The 17,812-nt window shown below is 42.9% G+C and overlaps 1 protein-coding gene across 4 annotated transcripts in view; it reads right to left on the reverse strand.

Moving 5' to 3' along the window:
* The window catches only part of ERRFI1 (ERBB receptor feedback inhibitor 1), a 122,379-nt gene that overhangs the window by 3,010 nt on the left and 101,557 nt on the right, over positions 1–17,812 (reverse strand). For 2 of the 4 annotated variants that reach the window (XM_084651828.1, XM_084651829.1), the window contains 2 exons: positions 1,239–1,434; positions 1,031–1,107 (listed from right to left, as the gene is read on the reverse strand). In XM_084651828.1, coding sequence (XP_084507954.1) covers positions 1,031–1,107; positions 1,239–1,434 — 273 coding nt within the window. Of the gene's footprint in view, positions 1–1,030; positions 1,108–1,238; positions 1,435–7,939; positions 8,071–13,407; positions 13,521–17,812 lie in introns of those variants that run through there. The other 2 variants (XM_084651827.1, XM_084651830.1) reach the window with 2 other exon arrangements.

A 17,812-nucleotide genomic window follows, 5' to 3' on the forward strand; every position in this document is an offset into this window, starting at 1 on the left:
TGCCCATGCATCCAGAACACCCCAATGAGCCTCTGCATCCAGATCTCCCACTAAGCCACCCACACCCAGATTGCCCCACACAGAAACCTCTCACCTGGATCCCCCTACACTAAGTCCCTCCACACTTGGATCCTGCTGAGCTGAGCCTGCCCATCCACACCTGGTGCACCTGGCAAAGAGGAAAATACCCTGGGACATTTCTGGGGCAGGCCCAGCCCTTGCACTGTGTCAGTGTCAGGTGTACCTTCACTGCTGAGTCTCTATACTGGGCGCAGGTGGGGGCTTCAGGGTGATCTCCCACCTCAATGCTCCTCCTGTGCACCCCACTGCCATGCTGGAGCCACATTTATTGACGAATAAAATTTGCTGAATTTTGCAGAATTTAATATTGTGTGCATAATTTTAAATTTTTTGGTGCAGAATGCCCTCAGGAGTATCAGAGGGAGAATATTCAACACCATGTAATATATATATGACTTATATTATAGCAGTGCTCCAGTTAAATAAGACAATTAGAGACCCATGGCACAACTTAGATTAAAACAGGGATGTCTCTCCATGAGAGATGTTTTAACATGCAGTTGATTTGCCCCAACCACTTTGCAACTATTTCCACAGAGTTCTATCCTCGTTAGCAGGTTTTGCTAAATATTTGACAACACTCAACTATTTACACTAAATATTTTCCTCAGAACAAATAAAAGTATACTATTAAGATACTAGGTAGAAAGTCAGAAAGACGTTGGAGGAGAGCCAAAGTGTTTAAATCTGTCACTAGAGGGCAGCCTGGTGTCTAAAATCAGAAAGGTTTCAGAGTAGCAGCCGTGTTAGTCTGTATTCGCAAAAAGAAAAGGAGTACTTGTGGCACCTTAGAGACTAACATTTATTTGAGCATTTGTTAGTCTCTAAGGTGCCGCAAGTACTCCTTTTCTTTCTCCTATTGTAGATATTAAAAGGGACAGATTTTCTCCAAAACCACTTCCACTAAACAGTTTGTATCAATACAACTCAAAATCTTCTGTGTACATACCAATAGATGTACAATGTTGCTGTGCTGATGGATTCAGATTGTATGTCATTGTTATAGGGTCCATGTTAAAGAAAGTCCTGAAAAGGGAAAAAATATTCTGAGTCAGTGAACCATGAACAAGCCCTAATCCCAGTTATTGGGTCCATCTATGTCACTTGCTTGGTAAGAACTCTCAAATCCACCTGCAAGGTTAATTTTCCCCACTTACTTTTCAAACCCATTGTGGCCGGTCCAGCAGGTTTTCAGACTCCCTATGCCTTGGCCATTATGGAGAAATCCAGTTTTTAATGGACCTCTCATTTCTTGAGCAGCAACTCCTGCCGTTGACATTGTGCCTTGCTCTGCAATGTCTCCAAATTTTAGAAATCCACAGTTCTTGCCAGGTATCCTGCAGCTTTCATTCCCTTCAGAGGAGAGGAGGGTGTAAGTACCACTAAGCAAACTGAGTGAGTCTCTCATTTTAAATGCCACCCAACTCTCTGAATTACAGTGACTCCTTTGTGAGAGGGCCCCTCTGGCCCAAACACCTGCTGAAAAGAAGGAAATATTTCACACATCAAAGTGTTTGTCCTTCTGTTTCTGTGACTGTAAAAACAAATCCAATAATTAGAAGTAGTTCTGTAAGAGTTCATTTTTGGAGAAACATCAATCCAAAGATTTTCAAGTTTCAGTAAAACAGGTGATGAATAGAAGTTTTATGCCAGCAAATTCAGACCTTGTACACATATTGACAGTTACTCAGACACACCAACTTTGCCAAAACATACAAATCGTTGTATAACATTGTATTAGACAAACCTCCTTCTGTATTATTGTGATAAGGAGTCACTTTGCCAAGGGTTTTAACCTAAAAGGAAGCCAAAACACAATAGCCTGACTTCAAATGTAATCTGGTCAAAGACTCATTCTAATAGACTAAATATAAAGTGACTGCTTAAATCAAAGGTTTGATCAATTCACAAGGGTTTCAGATAAGATCATTATATTGAATAATTAATCACTTTAAGTGTTAGCTACTAGAAATTGATTTGTTGGTCTCACAAGGTTTCCTCCTAGCATGTATACCACAACAGTTCCAAGCAATGGGGTTGAGCAAATCTAAACGAAGTAGAGTCATCCTTTTCTACAAAGCTTGTTTTGAATCTGTGCACAATAGTTTAGTAGGCACATTTACATTGGGAAACAGAAGTTCTGACAAACACTTGAAATTCAATTAGAAATTGTAATATATGGAATATGCTGCTTTACAAGGTTTTGCTTGTGTGAACCCACCTACTCTCCCCACAATTTCTGAAAGATCAGCTGTACATTCTGGACAGTGGAGAAACTGCAACTCAGTGAAACAAAACTGCATAAAGTGAGGAGGATTAAATATAACAAGGCAGGAGAACCTCAGTCTCCTCACCTGAATAGAGAGATTAAATGCCCTAAAATCACTTTAGAACAGACCCTTTACCTGCTCAAGGAGTACAGTGTATTGTTTGGGGCAAGATAAAAATGACATTTACATGATCATGAAGAGATAGATGTTTACTGAACATGATCAGTTATACTCCACATCTCTGGGTACTTGAAAGGAAACTCTCTCCAAAAAGTAAAACCCGACATGTGTTTGGGACCAGATCATGCTCTGGTATGCTTTTTAAGGGATACCCAATGAACAGTCTGTACTGTTGGTAAGTTCGGTTCTCTCCCACCTCCCCTGCCTTTCATTATTCTATCCCCTAGAAAGCATGTTAAAGAATAAGTAAGGAACCTGCCTGTTCTCTGTCGAGAGAAAGCAAGTTTGTGCCCAAGAGAAATGGTACAGGAATAAGAGTGCATTCTTCTGCACCGATAAATTAACCTCCTGTTCCCATGATACTGGAAGAGGTAGGTTCCACAGAACCATCTGCAGTTTTAAGGGGACATAGTACTCAGTCCTAAGTATGGGACAAGGCAAGCTCTCCAGAGTTTTAACTCATGCTCTAACACCAACTCTTGCTGCTACGTAGGGCAATAAGTCATTTATTTTCTCTGCTTCAGTTCCCTCAACCATAAAATGGGGGAAAATACTAATTTTTCGGCCTCATAGAGGCAAGAAAGATAAACGTCTGCAAAATAGTTTGAGACTGTATACATGTTTGTAATTCTTAATGAGAGCCAGTAATACAAGATAAAGCAACATGGAGGTTTTACAAACCATGAATAACCATGCACACATTTGCATCAATGCAATCAATGCAGGTGGTTTTCTTTCTTTCTCCCTCAACCCAAGTGTTTTTAAGGCCACAACTATACTACCCGCCGGATTGGTGGGTAGTGATCGATCTATCTCGCATCTAGTGTAGACATGATAAATCGATCCCCGATCACTCTGCTGTCGACTCCGGAACTCCACCAGGGTGAGAGGCGGAAGCAGAGTCAACGGGGGAGCGGCGCTGTCGATCCCACGCTGTGAGGACGCAAAGTAAGTGATTCTAATTCCATCTAAGATACGCAACTTCAGCTACGAGAATAGCGTAGCTGAAGTTGATGTATCTTAGATTGATCCCCCCCCCCCCCCCCACGTAGTGTAGACCAGGCCTTAGTCAGACATGTTGCCAGAATTTAGAAGGGAGAACATCAGCTTTGCTGGAATGGTGCAAGACTCAAACTCTGCCATTTTTTCTATGACAGGATTGCACCATGGTCTTTTAAAAAAAAAAAAATCTTTATTTCAGCTCTTCCCTTTTCATAGATACTCACTATTGAAACAGACTATAAACTTCTTAACTATGAGACACTAAAGAGCAGCATTTTTAACGTTATCTAGTTAATTCTTACATCACTAAATCAAGTTAGATACACTCGTCAAACAATGGAAGCTAGGGTGGATAAAAATCTATGATTAAAAAACAAAAAATCTGTTTTTTTTTATTTAAATACATTTTTCTTTTTAAAAATAAACCAATTTGAAATTATGATAACTTACATTAAGGCATAAATTAAAAAAAGTAAAAGCTATTAACCTGAATAAAATGTATGTTAAGCTATATAATTATTAAATAAACTTGGATAGCTACAGTGTATCCTCCTGGTTAGCAAAAAGTACCAAATGTAGTGTAACGGCTATATTTAGTTCCAAATCAACATGTTTGAATGGTCACCAACCAATAAGATTAAAATTTTCTTTAAGAAATACATGGATATGTAATTCTGGAAAGCAATTAAAGCCATTCTATTAGCGGATAACTAGCAAATGAGTTAAAGATACATGAGACTCCAGTTAAAATATTAACCTCTCATTCTTTCAGTTGTACAAGCACAAACAGGGCTATCCACTACGGGGCTGAGATTCAAGGTAGGACACTGATCCTCAAACTCAGTTTCATGTAGCATTAAAGAAAGACATCAATCCATGCCAGTTTATATCACATTGAGCAAGTGTCCTAAACTAGAAATGTTTGTTCCAATTGGAGTTTGACTGCTTATGTCATGAAGTTGTGTCAACATTTTAAGTCTTCACTTGTTGCCTAGAGGACAGGTAAGGGCTCAATTTACTAGCTACTTCACACTTGTTAAATTGTTAGAAGTGGCAAGAATTAGAAAATGCAGTTTAAAAATAATTAATCTGTAGGCTAAAATACTAAGAATGGGTCCAAGCATTTGCACTAGATTTGATTTACCCCAGTGTTTTCACCTTATTGTGCTTACAAGAACTGGCAAGACCATAGAGAAAGTGTCTGTTGCAGTATAAAAAAACAAGCTGAAATAGGAAGGAGACTGGTGTTTAAATAGTTTGAAAGCACATGTAGAGTAGAGTGCTTACTCTGATTACATGAAAAAGCCTGCAGGGATTCTAAGAGGACCAGCCTCCACCTGCTCCCATGCCAAAACCACTAGTAGTAATTAGTGTATGTGTCAACCTCCTAAAATGCTGTCTAAATCTCAGCTTTCAGAGCGATTGTGCAAGTATTACCTGCTTTGAAATCCCCTTGGAGTTCTGAGCTTCCATTTCAATAGATACTTAAATATTACACTCAGAAAGGTACTTCTCATTATTTTTTTAATTCAGAAAACTAGGTGATGAAAACAAAGACAAGTTGTGCGTTCATAAAGCCTACTCACTTCAAACAATAATCTCTTTGTGAATTCATAGAAGGTGACCTGCCTCTACATTTCAATAGGGAAATGTGAATGGACTGTTATGAAACTGTCCCAGCTTCCTATGTTCTTGAAGTGGGAGTAGGAGGGGAAGCAAAAAGGGCAACATAACTGCATGTTCTCCTTTACTACCAAGTCAGTTTTACCTTTTTGCATCCTGGGTTTAAAGAGTTCGTGCTACTATTTTAAAATATGTAGCAAACTGCTTAGCATTGCGAACTTGAAGCTTAGTAAAGAGCAAACCCTGAGAATCTATGAGAGACAGCTGCATTAACTCTTGCTTTTGGATGGTACACTCTCAATAAGGTTACTGAGGAATACATTCGAAAAAGTCAGTATTGTTCATGGATTTATGAACAACATTAATTTGCAGCAGAAACTCATTTTACAGAAAAGGTGGGGTGAGACCATCAGTTATGTGACAGTTACTGGGTTTGTGGATTAGCAAAGATTTAATAAAATATTGTACTTTCATGAAATCACATGACAATTTAACTCATTTTACAAAATATAATAGGATATACTAGCCATACCATAAATAAAGCTAAATTACTGTGTCCTTGGTTTATGATATTTGTTGTGCAAATGAATGAGTTAGCAAGTATGGTTTTCACAATGGGTTTCCCAGTTATACTGATAAACCCTACTTGCCTGGACTAAGGTGATTAGAAAGATACACAAATTATAATATTTTCAGGAAGTCCTCACAGGCTTGTATCTAGTCAAGAAGCTAAATTACTATAAAGGAAAACTACAATTAGTTCTTGCTTCAGTCACTAAACTCAGGAGACCCAAGCTAAAGCAATGTAAAATAATGGGTTTGTGACAGTTTGTGATCAGCCATTGCGCTCCATCATGGTTAGCAACGTAACTAGACAAGGAGGGAATTAAATTTAAAAACATTCTTCCCAGACCATATTGCCACAAGTATAAATATTTGGATGTTACAATAGTATATAATATATGGCATGCCCTATGTAGATTTTTAGCAGCTCTCCTTCTGAAAAATATATCTATGCACATACTACAATTACATTGCAGCTACAATATTTGTTTTTCATATCTGACCAGAAATTAAAATGTGAATTTCCATTTCTCAGCTCCAACTCAGTCTATTGTTATGATCTTGCAGCAATGTTTTATTAGACTGCAGCCATTTTTTCTGAAAGCTATGGAACATTCAGATACCTCAGTTATTTATTTTTTGGCATTTCTGTCAGGCAATCACCATTACAGTACTCAAATTACTCCTGGGTGAATTCTGCGCAGAATTCATGTCCCCCGCAGATTTCTTAGCTTCCACACTGAAAAATGACTTTCTGACAAGGAAGCAAAGGGAAGCTGCAAGAGCAGTCACGCACCACTCCCTAGCAGCGCAGGTACAGCATTTCAGGCACCCAGAGCAGACGGCTGAGAGGTAAATCACCGCAGGGTTGGGGGCACCCCAGTGGCTCCTACCCTGAGCTGGGATCAGCTGCTAGTCCCAGCTGGGCTGGAGGCAGGAGAGGATGGACTTCTTCTTCCACTCCAAGAAGTAGCTGAGGCTATGTCAGACCAACCCTCAGAAGCCTCCCCCAGACCAACCCTCAGAAGCCTCCCCTGCTTCCTGCCCCCATCACTCCTCAGCTGTCAGGGGAGGGGTCACTGTACGGGGAGCTGCTACCCCATCCACTCAACCCCGTGCATCCAGACCTCCCATACCCAGACACCCTTGCCAAGCCTCACCCAGTACATCCAGAACCCCCCTGATCCTCCATGCCCAAAACCCACCCCACTGAACCTCAACCCCTGCATCTAGAGCCCCACTGAATCCAGACTACCAGCCTCCAGACCCACCCCTGCACTCAGATCACCCCCCCACAGAGCTCCCTGCACTCAAACCACTACCCTGAGCCCCCACATCCAGACCCCAACACCACTGACCACCAACTAGCTGCACCCAGACCCCACCCCAAGCCCCACTCCCCCAGCACTCAGAGCCCCCACCCCCCACTGAGACCCCCACACCCAGACCCCTCCACTGATCCCCAACAATCTTCATCTGGAAGCCCGTGCAGAGTCCCATTGCCCCTGCATCTGGAACCCCCCAATGAGCCTCTGTGCATCCAGATCCTCCCACACCTAGACCCCCCACTGAGCTGCCTGCACCCAGACTGTCCCACACAGAATCCTTTCACCCCATACTGAACCCCTCCATACTTGGATCCTGCCTGATTGAGCCCACCTGCCCCACACCTGGCGCAGAAGGGCATGGCCCCTGGGTGTTTCTGGGGCAGGCCCAGAACTTGTGCTGTGTCAGGGTCAGATGCAGCCTCACCGCTGAGTCGTGTCCTAAGGGTCGGGCGGCTGCAGGGTGATCTTCCACCTTCATGCAGCCAGTGGCCTGTGCTCCTCACTGCCATTCTGGAGCCTCTGCATTTACTTATTGACAAATAAAACTTGCAGAATTTTAAAATACTGTGCACAGAATTATTAAATTTTGTTGTCACAGAATTCCCTCAGGAGCATCAAATCATTTTGATATGCACAGGAGGTCAAACTGTGCTTTCAGGATGCACTACACGTAATGGAATTGGATGCAATTTGCAGTGAAAATTGTTGAATGCCTACAAAAAACCTGGACAGGGATTACACTCTGTGATGCTACCTGCTGAAGGGATAACAGATCATGCTCTATGACATAAGGAAGTATAAGCTGCATCCATCTACTACACATTCTTAAAAGGAAAAACATTGCTACTTTAAAGCAGTAAGAACACATGTTCTTAACCTAATTTTGCTCACCTTGCCACCACGTATCATTAACGAATCTCAGAAGCAATTCATAGGAGGGGCACATTTTTGTCATACAAGTCATCCGTTCAGCTTAGCTCTTCCTTATTTGACAATATGATGTAATTTCCTCCTATAATATACTTTTAGAAGGAGATTTCTGTTAATTTGGAATGATAGCTAACCCTTTATGCTGTTTTTAACATTTAACCATTTCAGATCCTAATTGGAAAGCCTATTGATGTTACTATTTAATCTACCTCCTGAAACTCATGGCATGCTGTAATTAGGCTTTGAAAGTCGAGTTTCTCCAGTGGTCATTATATAATGCCAAGAAACTCACATCTGGCAAACGGTCCTAAGAACATGGCTTTTTAAAAACCATTTGTTTTATACATGATTGTATCTTATTTATAGAGCACCATGGTAAGCGTGCTTAGTGCTTTTCAGAACAAGACAGTCTCCAACTCACATCTGCGATCTAAATCACACAGTACTTCATGTGACCAAAGACTGAAAATTAAATCCTTTATTGAGAGCAAGTGGTAGCTTGGTGCACACAAACAGGAAGACTGTTCAAAGCATAAAGGGCAGCAAGCAGGGTGAAGATGACAAAGGAACAAATAGCAGCTTGGAAAAAGATGGATGATAGAAATAAAAGCAGAGATGGGCAGAAGTGGAGTTGTGTAGAAGCTTAAAGTTGTGGTAGAAGAACAGCTAAAGCAACTAGAACAGCCAAATTATGTGACAGAGTTGTGGGAGACAGTGATTTTTGGATGGAATGAAGGGACTTTTCTATTTGCCATCTACAGGGGACTTAGCCCAGGTTTTAACTGTACTTAATTTGGTGATCCAAAAACAGTATTTAGGAGCACTTCTAAATTGCAGACTAAAAACTAACAATTAAGTAGTGAAATGACTGCCCTGCCTCTGCTTGTCAGATTTCAGTCTCATATTCAGCCTTGATATACAGCGGTGGTTCCCAACCTTTCCCAACTACTGTATCCCTTTCAGGAGTCTGATTTCAGCTCTGGGCAGTGGGGCTTTGGCTTGAGCCCCAGGAGGCAGGCTTGGGCTTCAGCACGTATCTTAGCTTCATGGGGCCCCTGCTTGCCACCCCGTACTACAGGCCCTGCACTTGCAACCGCCCTAAACCCATCCTGAGGTTGAGAAACATTGATATTGTATATAGAGCAGTATAAACAAGTCATTGCCTATATGAATTTTTAGCTTGTACTGACTTCACTAAAGCTTTTTATATAGCCAGTTGTAAAACTAGGCAAATATCTAGATGAGTTGACATACCTCCTGGAAGACCTCTATTGCCACCCCCCAAACCCAAACCCCACCCCCGGGGATATATGTACCCCGGGTTGAGAACCACTGGTGTATAGCATCATGAAGTCTTATAGTGGATATAGCCAGCTCACATTTAAAAAATAAGACACACAACTTAATGCATAACTGGTTCAAATTCTGCCAACACCTAAATAACTATACTAAATTTGATAAATTCCACATTACTGTACCAGAAATTCAGAATTAAGATTTTTCACTTCTACAATACCTCCTGTGCTTGGAAGGAGGGAAGGTGAGGGTCTTGAATCAAAACTTTAATTTCTCTCTCCAAAAGAAAGGTGTTAACTAAGCCCTAAAGAACCCTGTCAGCTTTCTGTCCTGGGCACACTTGATGAAAGCCTATTAGATTATTTGGATTTTGAAGACAACTTGCAAAGGACAGACAAATGAGTTCTGTGGCCTTTTTTAGCTTCTTTATGGTACATAAAGAACGCCTGAGAGGCTTGGTTAAAATATTGTGCTTGTTTTCTTCACGAGAAATGCAGACCACATCTGCCCTGGAGAACTCTATGGTGATGGCAGAACTATAAAATAACATTGAAAGAGACTAAAAGTGGGGAGACTTCAGTTTGGCTTTTTAAAATGTAGGTTTGTTGTTTGTTTTTGCTACTACCTATTTTAACTCCTGTGTCTATTCAGTAGTTGGGACAAAGGCTGTCTTTGTTAAAGATTCACACTCTCCTCTTCCTCTCCTTACCCCCACCCCTTCAATTAATGTGTATGAGCTCACAATAAGCACCCGAGGCAAGCCCCCACTCCCCTGCCTCCCTGTGCCAAGATTAGGAAAGTCAGATTCAACATTCCTGATCTTTTCAAAAGGTAAAGGCTGTCTACATTGGCAACTGAAGGATAAAACAGTGTTAAAAAAAACAACACCCCCCCCTTGAAAAACAAAAGTTTTGCCAACGAACAGCGCTTTGTCCATAGGAAAACTCTCCTGCGGTCGGGGTGGAAGTTTTTTGTCGGCAGGAACACAGACTTATCACTGTGCTGGGGGAGTGCTCGACCCCCAGCTCTGCCGAGGCCCCACCCCCACTCCAACCCTTCCCTCAAGGCCACGCCCCACCCCACCTCTTCCAGCCCCCTCTCCCAAATGCACCATGTCCTCCCTCCTTTCCCCTCCCCGCAAACAGCTGATTGAGGCAGGTAGGAGGTGCAGAGGGGAGGGGAAGGTGATGACAGGGTGGCTGCCGGTGGGTGCTCAGCACGCACCATTTTTTCTCCATGGGTTCTCCAGCTCCGGAGCATCCACGGAGTCTGTGCCTATGGGCGGGAGAGCTCTCTCCTGCCAACAATCAGCAGCTGAAAAGAACACTGGGAGCTGGTGGAAAGAGCGCCTCTGAACCCTGGTGTGCATCCTTCAAGCACTGTACCATAGAATGACAGATTCAAAAATCTGCCAGTGACCTTGTCCCTCAGAGCCTTTGCCATCCAATATACCATCCTTACCTGCAAACCAGGAATAACAGATCATGGCTAAATTATACTATTAAAAACCCTCAAGCTGTGAATAAGTTCCATGAGACCACTGAAGTTTCAAAGCCACTATACACCATTCACATTGTGCAAGTAGAGTAGTGTGTATTCACAGGAAGTGTACAAAATGAAGATATATGTTATACATTAAGTGTACAGTGCTGTCTTGGGTTTTGAACATTAAAAATGGGCTATTTTGAAAAAAACCCAAGCCATGAGCCCATATTAAGGGCTAGAGTGATCAAGAAAATTTAAGTCATCTTAAATTAGTATGCAAAAAGAAGCATCTGAACCCACAATATGCTTTCAGTTTATTTAAAGGTTAACAAATCAAGTAGAAGGAAAAAGAGTTGCTACTACCCACTCTGATGGTTCAGTCCAGAGGAAAAATATTATGGCAGAGTTATAACTCCTGAAAACAGAAGTGTGTAATGGGAATACAGACCTATAACTAGCCACATTAAAGTGTGCTGCAATAAGTTAGACAGTAAATGTGTGAAGTGTAACTAGTTTTCATAAAACTTCGTATAAGTTTTTATACAAAAAAACCTTCCTTTCTATGCTGCTTACAAAGTATACATACTGGTGCAGAGTTTTAAACTATACATTTGCTTTCTCTAACTTCTACAGCTAGGTGATATAGAGTGGTCAATTGCACATTCATGTCCAGCTGTACCTGGAATTTCAGTTACTAGCTTTCAAACAAACAAAAATAAATTATCTTTTTCTGGCTCAGTTTCTTCATTCATAACAGAAGGTCTTGTTAATGTGCCAACAACATTTTAGGATGAAGAATGAGGGCCTCAATGCTGGTGTAATACTTAAGCACATTGAGGTCACTGGGACTACTGGTGTGAGTAAAGTTACACATATGCTTAGGTGTTTGTAGGATCATGGCTTAAAATTGGAACTTTTATATATCGTGTATTTTACTACTTGGCAAAATTAATGTAATTAAATTGCCTGCAGTATGCTCAAATAGCACAACAACATAGCCAGGTTAAATAATAAACATTTTCAGGAAAATGTTTCCCCTCCCCCTTCTAAAATCCAAATATTTAGTTAACCATTGCACTTGAATGCCTTATTAAATAATAAGTTACAGTAATAATTATGACTGAGAGAAGCAAGGGTAGACAAGATACAAGTATCATCTTTTTTGGATCAACAAAAGTAAAAATTACAAATTTTTGGACCTAAAACATCTTATCTTCAATACTGGCAGGTGACTCAGAAGTTAGGTGATTTTGTAACTTAGTTCATCCTATAAAATATCATTACATACTTAATATTTTTTTCTTTCAGGACCACTGTGACTAGTCTGTAATAAGGTAAACAATTAATGGTGAAGACTGACTAAAAGACTTTCCTTGCCTTCCAGAGAACTTGGAGCTAAAGTTTTAGTCACAGGCCCTTAGTTGCGCTATGATCCCTGTATCTGTTAGCTGAATTTAGGGAAGCACTTAAAGCTGGGGTTCCCAAACTGTGGGTCAAGACCCCAAGGTGCATCATGAACACATTTTAATGGGGTCCCTTGGGCTGGTGTTAGATTTGCTGGGGGCCAAGGCCTGAGGGCATCAGCCCTGGGCACGAAGGCTAAAGTTACATGCCGCCACCCAGGGTGGAAGTCCTTGGGGTTCAGCTTTGGCTCTGCTGCCCAGGGCAGCAGGGCTCGGGCTCAGGCTCCAGTCCCCCCTCCTGAGGTCTCGTAGTAATTTCTGTTGTCAGAAGGGGGTCACAGTGCGCTTTGAGAACCACTGACTTGAAGTACAACTTTAAAAAAGGTTTCAGAGGAGCAGCCGTGTTAGTCTGTATCCGCAAAAAGAGAAGGAGGACTTGTGGCACCTTAGAGACTAACCAATTTATTAGAGCATGAGCTTTCGTGAGCTACAGCTCACCTCCTCGGCTCTTGCATCTCTAGAATCTCAGCTCTAGGAGCAGTTCAGCCTATGGGAAGCCAAACACCGTCTACACTGGAACCTGGATAAAAGCAGACGCGGGTGAACCCCCACGTTAACGGTCACTGACCCGCAGCGCCGAACGCAGACGGGGCTCGAGGGGCCAGGAAATAGCTGGGCACTCAGGGCTTCGGCCTCCCCTTCCCTCACCCGACAGCTGCCTGGTCACCAGTCCCGCCCCACCTGGCTGGCAGGCGCACCTGCAGTCACCCACACGCCTCCGCACAGTGCGGCCCCAGCCCGAGCCACGGGTGCGTGACTAACCCGCCAGGCCCGGTCCCGCCAGCCCAGGGCGCTGCTCTGCCCGGCGCCGCGGCTCGCCCCCTCCCAGCGCGCTGGCACCCATCGGACAGCGCGAGCAGCCCCTGCCCAGCTCCGCGGAGCGCGGGGCGCCTTCGCTCGGCTGCCCGCCGCGGCTCCGGGCCCGCCGCGCTGCGGGGAGCGGCCTTTCCCCGAGAGCCGCGATTGTTTAGTCCCGGCGGCCGCGGGCAAAGCCAGGCTCGAGGAGCCAGAGGCCGCCGCGCCTCACAGCAGGGCCCGGCTGCCATGGCAACGAGCGCTCCCGAGAGCGGTGCCTGGAGAAGTGGGGGCCGAGCCCAGGGTCCCTGGCGGGGCAGCCCCGCACTCCTGGAGCGCCCCGAAGGGGGCCGATCCCGGCGCAGCCCTGCAGCCCCGGGAATCACTCACCCAGACGGCGCCGCGGCTCCGCATATCCCTGCCCGCCTTGGGGGACACTGCGCGTGCGCCACACTCAAACCCCGAGTACCCCACGAGCACGTTCCAAGTAAATCCTGCGCGCCCGCGGCTCGCAGCCGCCGTTCTTATACTGGTGGGCGTGGCCAACCCTGGAGACCACGCCCCTGGCCGGGCCGCGCCCTCCGCCATCACTGGCTTCAGAGATAAAATAAGCCTTAAAGGGGCGACGGCGGGTGCCGCGTGAGGGCGCGATTCTGAGGCAAGCTGACGCGGGCCGTGAGGCCCAGCGTGCGCGAGACAGAGACACGCCTCTGTGCGAACGGCCAATGGCACGTGCAGCTGCGCGGGCGGAGCGTTGCCCTGGCAACGGCTCCTGGCGTGCAGGCTGCCTCCTAGTTCCTCCTGCTACAGCACTGTCCTGCTTGGTGCCATGGACTGCCTCTGTGCAGCGCCCTGCACAGCCAGCCCCTGGGTGCTACTGCTATGCAAGGGACTAATGCTCAGAGTGCTGCCCCTCTGTGGTCTGTGCCTATAGGGGCTAGAGGCAGGATGGCCTAGTGGGTAGGGGAGAAGAGTGGGGGTTCAAGTCACTGCTTTGCCACAGAAGCCAGGTGACCTTGGGCAAGTCACTTAGCCCCTCTGTGCCTCAGTTACCCATCTGTGAAACAGGGTTAACAGCAGTGCCCAATCTGTCAGGTACTGAGTGACCATATGTTAGCTTTTGAGATGCTCTGCTACAGCATTAATGAGGATAAAGACAGATATATAGTGTGCACCACATTTGTTCATAAAAACGTATTTCGTAAGTCTGACCCTGTTAATGCATAGAATTGTTGGACTGGAAGGGACCTCGAGAGCTCATCTAGTCCAATCCCCTGCACTCATGACAGGACTAAGTATTATCTCTAGACCATCCTTTACAGATGTTTGTCTAACCTGCTTTAAAAATCTCCAATGACAGAGATTCCACAACCTCCTTAGTCAATTTATTCCAGGGCTTAACCACCGTGACTGGAAGTTTTTCTGAATGTCCAACGAAAACCACCCTTGCTGCAACTTAAGCCCATTGCTTCTTGTCCTATCAGAGGTTAAGTAGAACAGTTTTTCTCCCTCCCTTTTGTAACAACCTTTCATGTACTTGAAAACTTGTTATCATATCTCCTCTTGGTCTTCTCTTCTCCAGACTGAACAAACCCAATTTTTTCAGTCTTCCCTCATAGGTCATATTTTCTCATAATTTTTGTGGACAAATTCAGAATCAATACTATGTTGACAACTCCCATCTTAACATCTGTCTTTCTATAGATGTGACCAAGATCTCATAGTGCCTTGAAGAAAAATAGATTAATAGATTTTAAGGCTAGAAGGGACCATTTTGATCATTCCATCTGAACTCCTGCATAACAGACTGTAGTATCTCACACCCAAAAAATCTGCATCACTCCCACAACTTCTGCTTGAGCTACAGACAGCATATCTTTTAGAAAGGTCTCTAGTCTTGATTAAAAGACTTAAATAAATGGATGAAAAGCAGCTGACTCAAACCTAAACCAGGGAAGACAGAATTAATATTGGTAGGAAGAGACAGACATTCTGGAGAGGTGACTGAAACCTTGTCTTCAATAAAGGATAAAAATCTAAGTCATCTGCCCATCAAGGAGGTGTGCATCACACTGTACTCTTCTCTGTTGCTGGACAACACAGACTGCAACAGCAATGAGGATGACCTTCTCCCATCTCCAGGTGGACAGACCTTTCCATCATGATCAATGTCTTTCCTCAGTTCTAGTTTAGATTTCTGGTGGTGAAAATGAAGGCATTATGGAAATTCAACATGTATAACATGTAGCCACTGGCAAATTAAGAGAGCACATCTCTCTAAGCATCACATGATCCATTGGCTTCCTATTTATTTCTGGGTCCAGTTTCTATTCATGTCATATCAAATTGAAATCCTCTTCCCAATCTATAAATCCCCTAAAACACATTTTGCTATCCTTACACTGTGTAGTACCTTAATATTGCTTTCAGTGGGACTACTTATGTGAATAAGGGGGCAAAAGTAGGCCATGGTTGTTAGAGAGATTGCCTCTCTAGCTGCTACCCACTGAGAACATTACATTCTGGAAGAACTTTGCAGTTGACAGAGCCAAGATGAGACTCTTGGGACCGTGGGACAGAGTTTTCTTGATGGTCATTTAGACTGCAATCTCTGTAGGGCAGGATATTTTTTATTTTATGTTTGTACAGTGACAGCACAATGTGGCCCCAATCCTAACTGGGGCAATAGCACTGTAATATAAATAATAAATAGTAAGAAGGTTCCTGACAGTGGAACTCATAACTGCAGGAGACCAAGTCTGAGTGTTTTCAGAACACAATGCAATTTTGGGGAGAAAATGCCCCACTGTCCTCTAAAACTACAATTTTTTTCACATGACCACATACTGAGAATAAGGTGGGAAAAATTAGGAAGAAGATGAATAGAGAAAAACAAAATGAAAGAAGCATGGAGGGTTGGAGAGGGTCAGGTCCCTTTGGACAACTTTAGCTCCTAGATACCATGGCATACCCTTTATTCAGTTACTACAAACCATGGCAATGGGAATGTTAGAAATAGAAAGTTAACTAGTATCACATTAGCAAAAAATATACACAGGAAAAATGGACAGAGCCACAAGAACAAAGTAGAGACTTTCTAATTTAATAGTCTCTGCTATCATTTTTAATTTTCTTCCTTTGGGAAGTCAGCTGTCTAAGTTCCAAGGGGTAACAATGCATCGTTTGTTGCAGCAGGTGATGGTTTATTGAACCAGGCCTTAAATCTAGGTTTTGTTTTTCTTTTTTCTGTAGAGGCAAGTAAGTAGCTGACTGAACTACTTTGCAAGCTCATTTCAGGAAAAGCTGCATGGGAAGGGAATGTTCCATGAAACCCAGGGAACAGAAGCCTCATTGTTCCACTTTGAGGATTTTTCTTCAATTACGCTATCCCCTTGATGTGCCCTAGCACACCTTGATTGTCCATTGACACTAATAAAGGTAGTTAATCCTGCTTTGGACTAGATAAACTATTGGTCGCCTAGCAGACTGGCATGCATGCAACTCAGGGATACGTTGAGAGAGGCTGGATATTTTAAGTTTCAGAGTAGCAGCCGTGTTAGTCTGTATCCGCAAAAAGAAAAGGAGGACTTGTGGCACCTTAGAGACTAACAAATTTATTTGAGCATAAGCTTCCGATGAAGTGAGCTGTAGCTCATGAAAGCTTATGCTCAAATAAATTTGTTAGTCTCTAAGGTGCCACAAGTCCTCCTTTTCTTTTTGCGAATACAGACTAACATGGCTGCTACTCTGAAACCTTAAAATATTTTGACATTTATCATTACTATTCACTGCAACTGAAACCACATTAATCAACAATGCTAGAGAAAGATGCTACAGTAAATGTTTAAAAAGGTTATTAAAGAAATAGGTCAAAAAATTCTCAAACTTCTTGCAGGTTGTTTGAACTACCACTTTTCATTATGAACTAGTTTGTGTGTGTGTTTCCAGCTGGTTTATATGTATATGTACATGCATACACACACACACATACACATTTACAGAAAAGTCCTCTGGAATTTAATGGACTATATTACTCAGAAAATTATATCCCTTCTACAGACTTCTATGAAATAATTAACAAACCTAAATCAAGGTTAGCATTTTATATTAAGTTCTGTAGGTAGTTCTAAAGTCATTTCTGTAGAACTTATTACATTTTTATAGAATCCTATTTGTTTAACCCCTACTAAATTCTACAGGATTTTTTTTATAAAAGTATGGAGAGCCACAAATACGATTTGAAGTCTATGTGCTTATCTCTTTCATTCATAAGGCTGTGGGAAGGGTCAGTGCCCCACCTCACAATTTGATAAATTGGAACAAATATTAAATGAAAAGCCATGTGTTAAAAATACCTCTACACTGTTTCTGTGCCAGGGCTATATGCTTAACTGAGATGACAACTGTCACCTAAATTAGAAGGCAACACCAAAAACATATGTATAACTATTTTGCTACCTGAAACCTGGCTGCTCCTCTCTCATGATCTGTCCTTGAATCCTCTGTTCAGTGAGGTCTGTCTCAACAGACAAAAGGCTATTTGGAACTGAATTAATCATTTGTTTGATGTTTCTCAATTGTCTTTTTATCATTTGCTTCCACTGTAGCTTCAGTTCTCTGCTTTTCCATTAAGGCTTATTTCTTTACTCAAATCCAGTTCCTGACTTCTTCCTAGTGAATATTGCCAGATACCAAACACATATATTTCCTGGAATTATCTCTAGTTCCTAATTTCACTTCCAGAACTGTTTTTTCTGTGTGTTCAACTTTATAAACATTATTAGTTATTATGGGG

This window comes from Lepidochelys olivacea (assembly GCF_965140295.1).
Source record: "Lepidochelys olivacea isolate rLepOli2 genome assembly, chromosome: 18".
NCBI lineage: Eukaryota > Metazoa > Chordata > Testudines > Cheloniidae > Lepidochelys > Lepidochelys olivacea.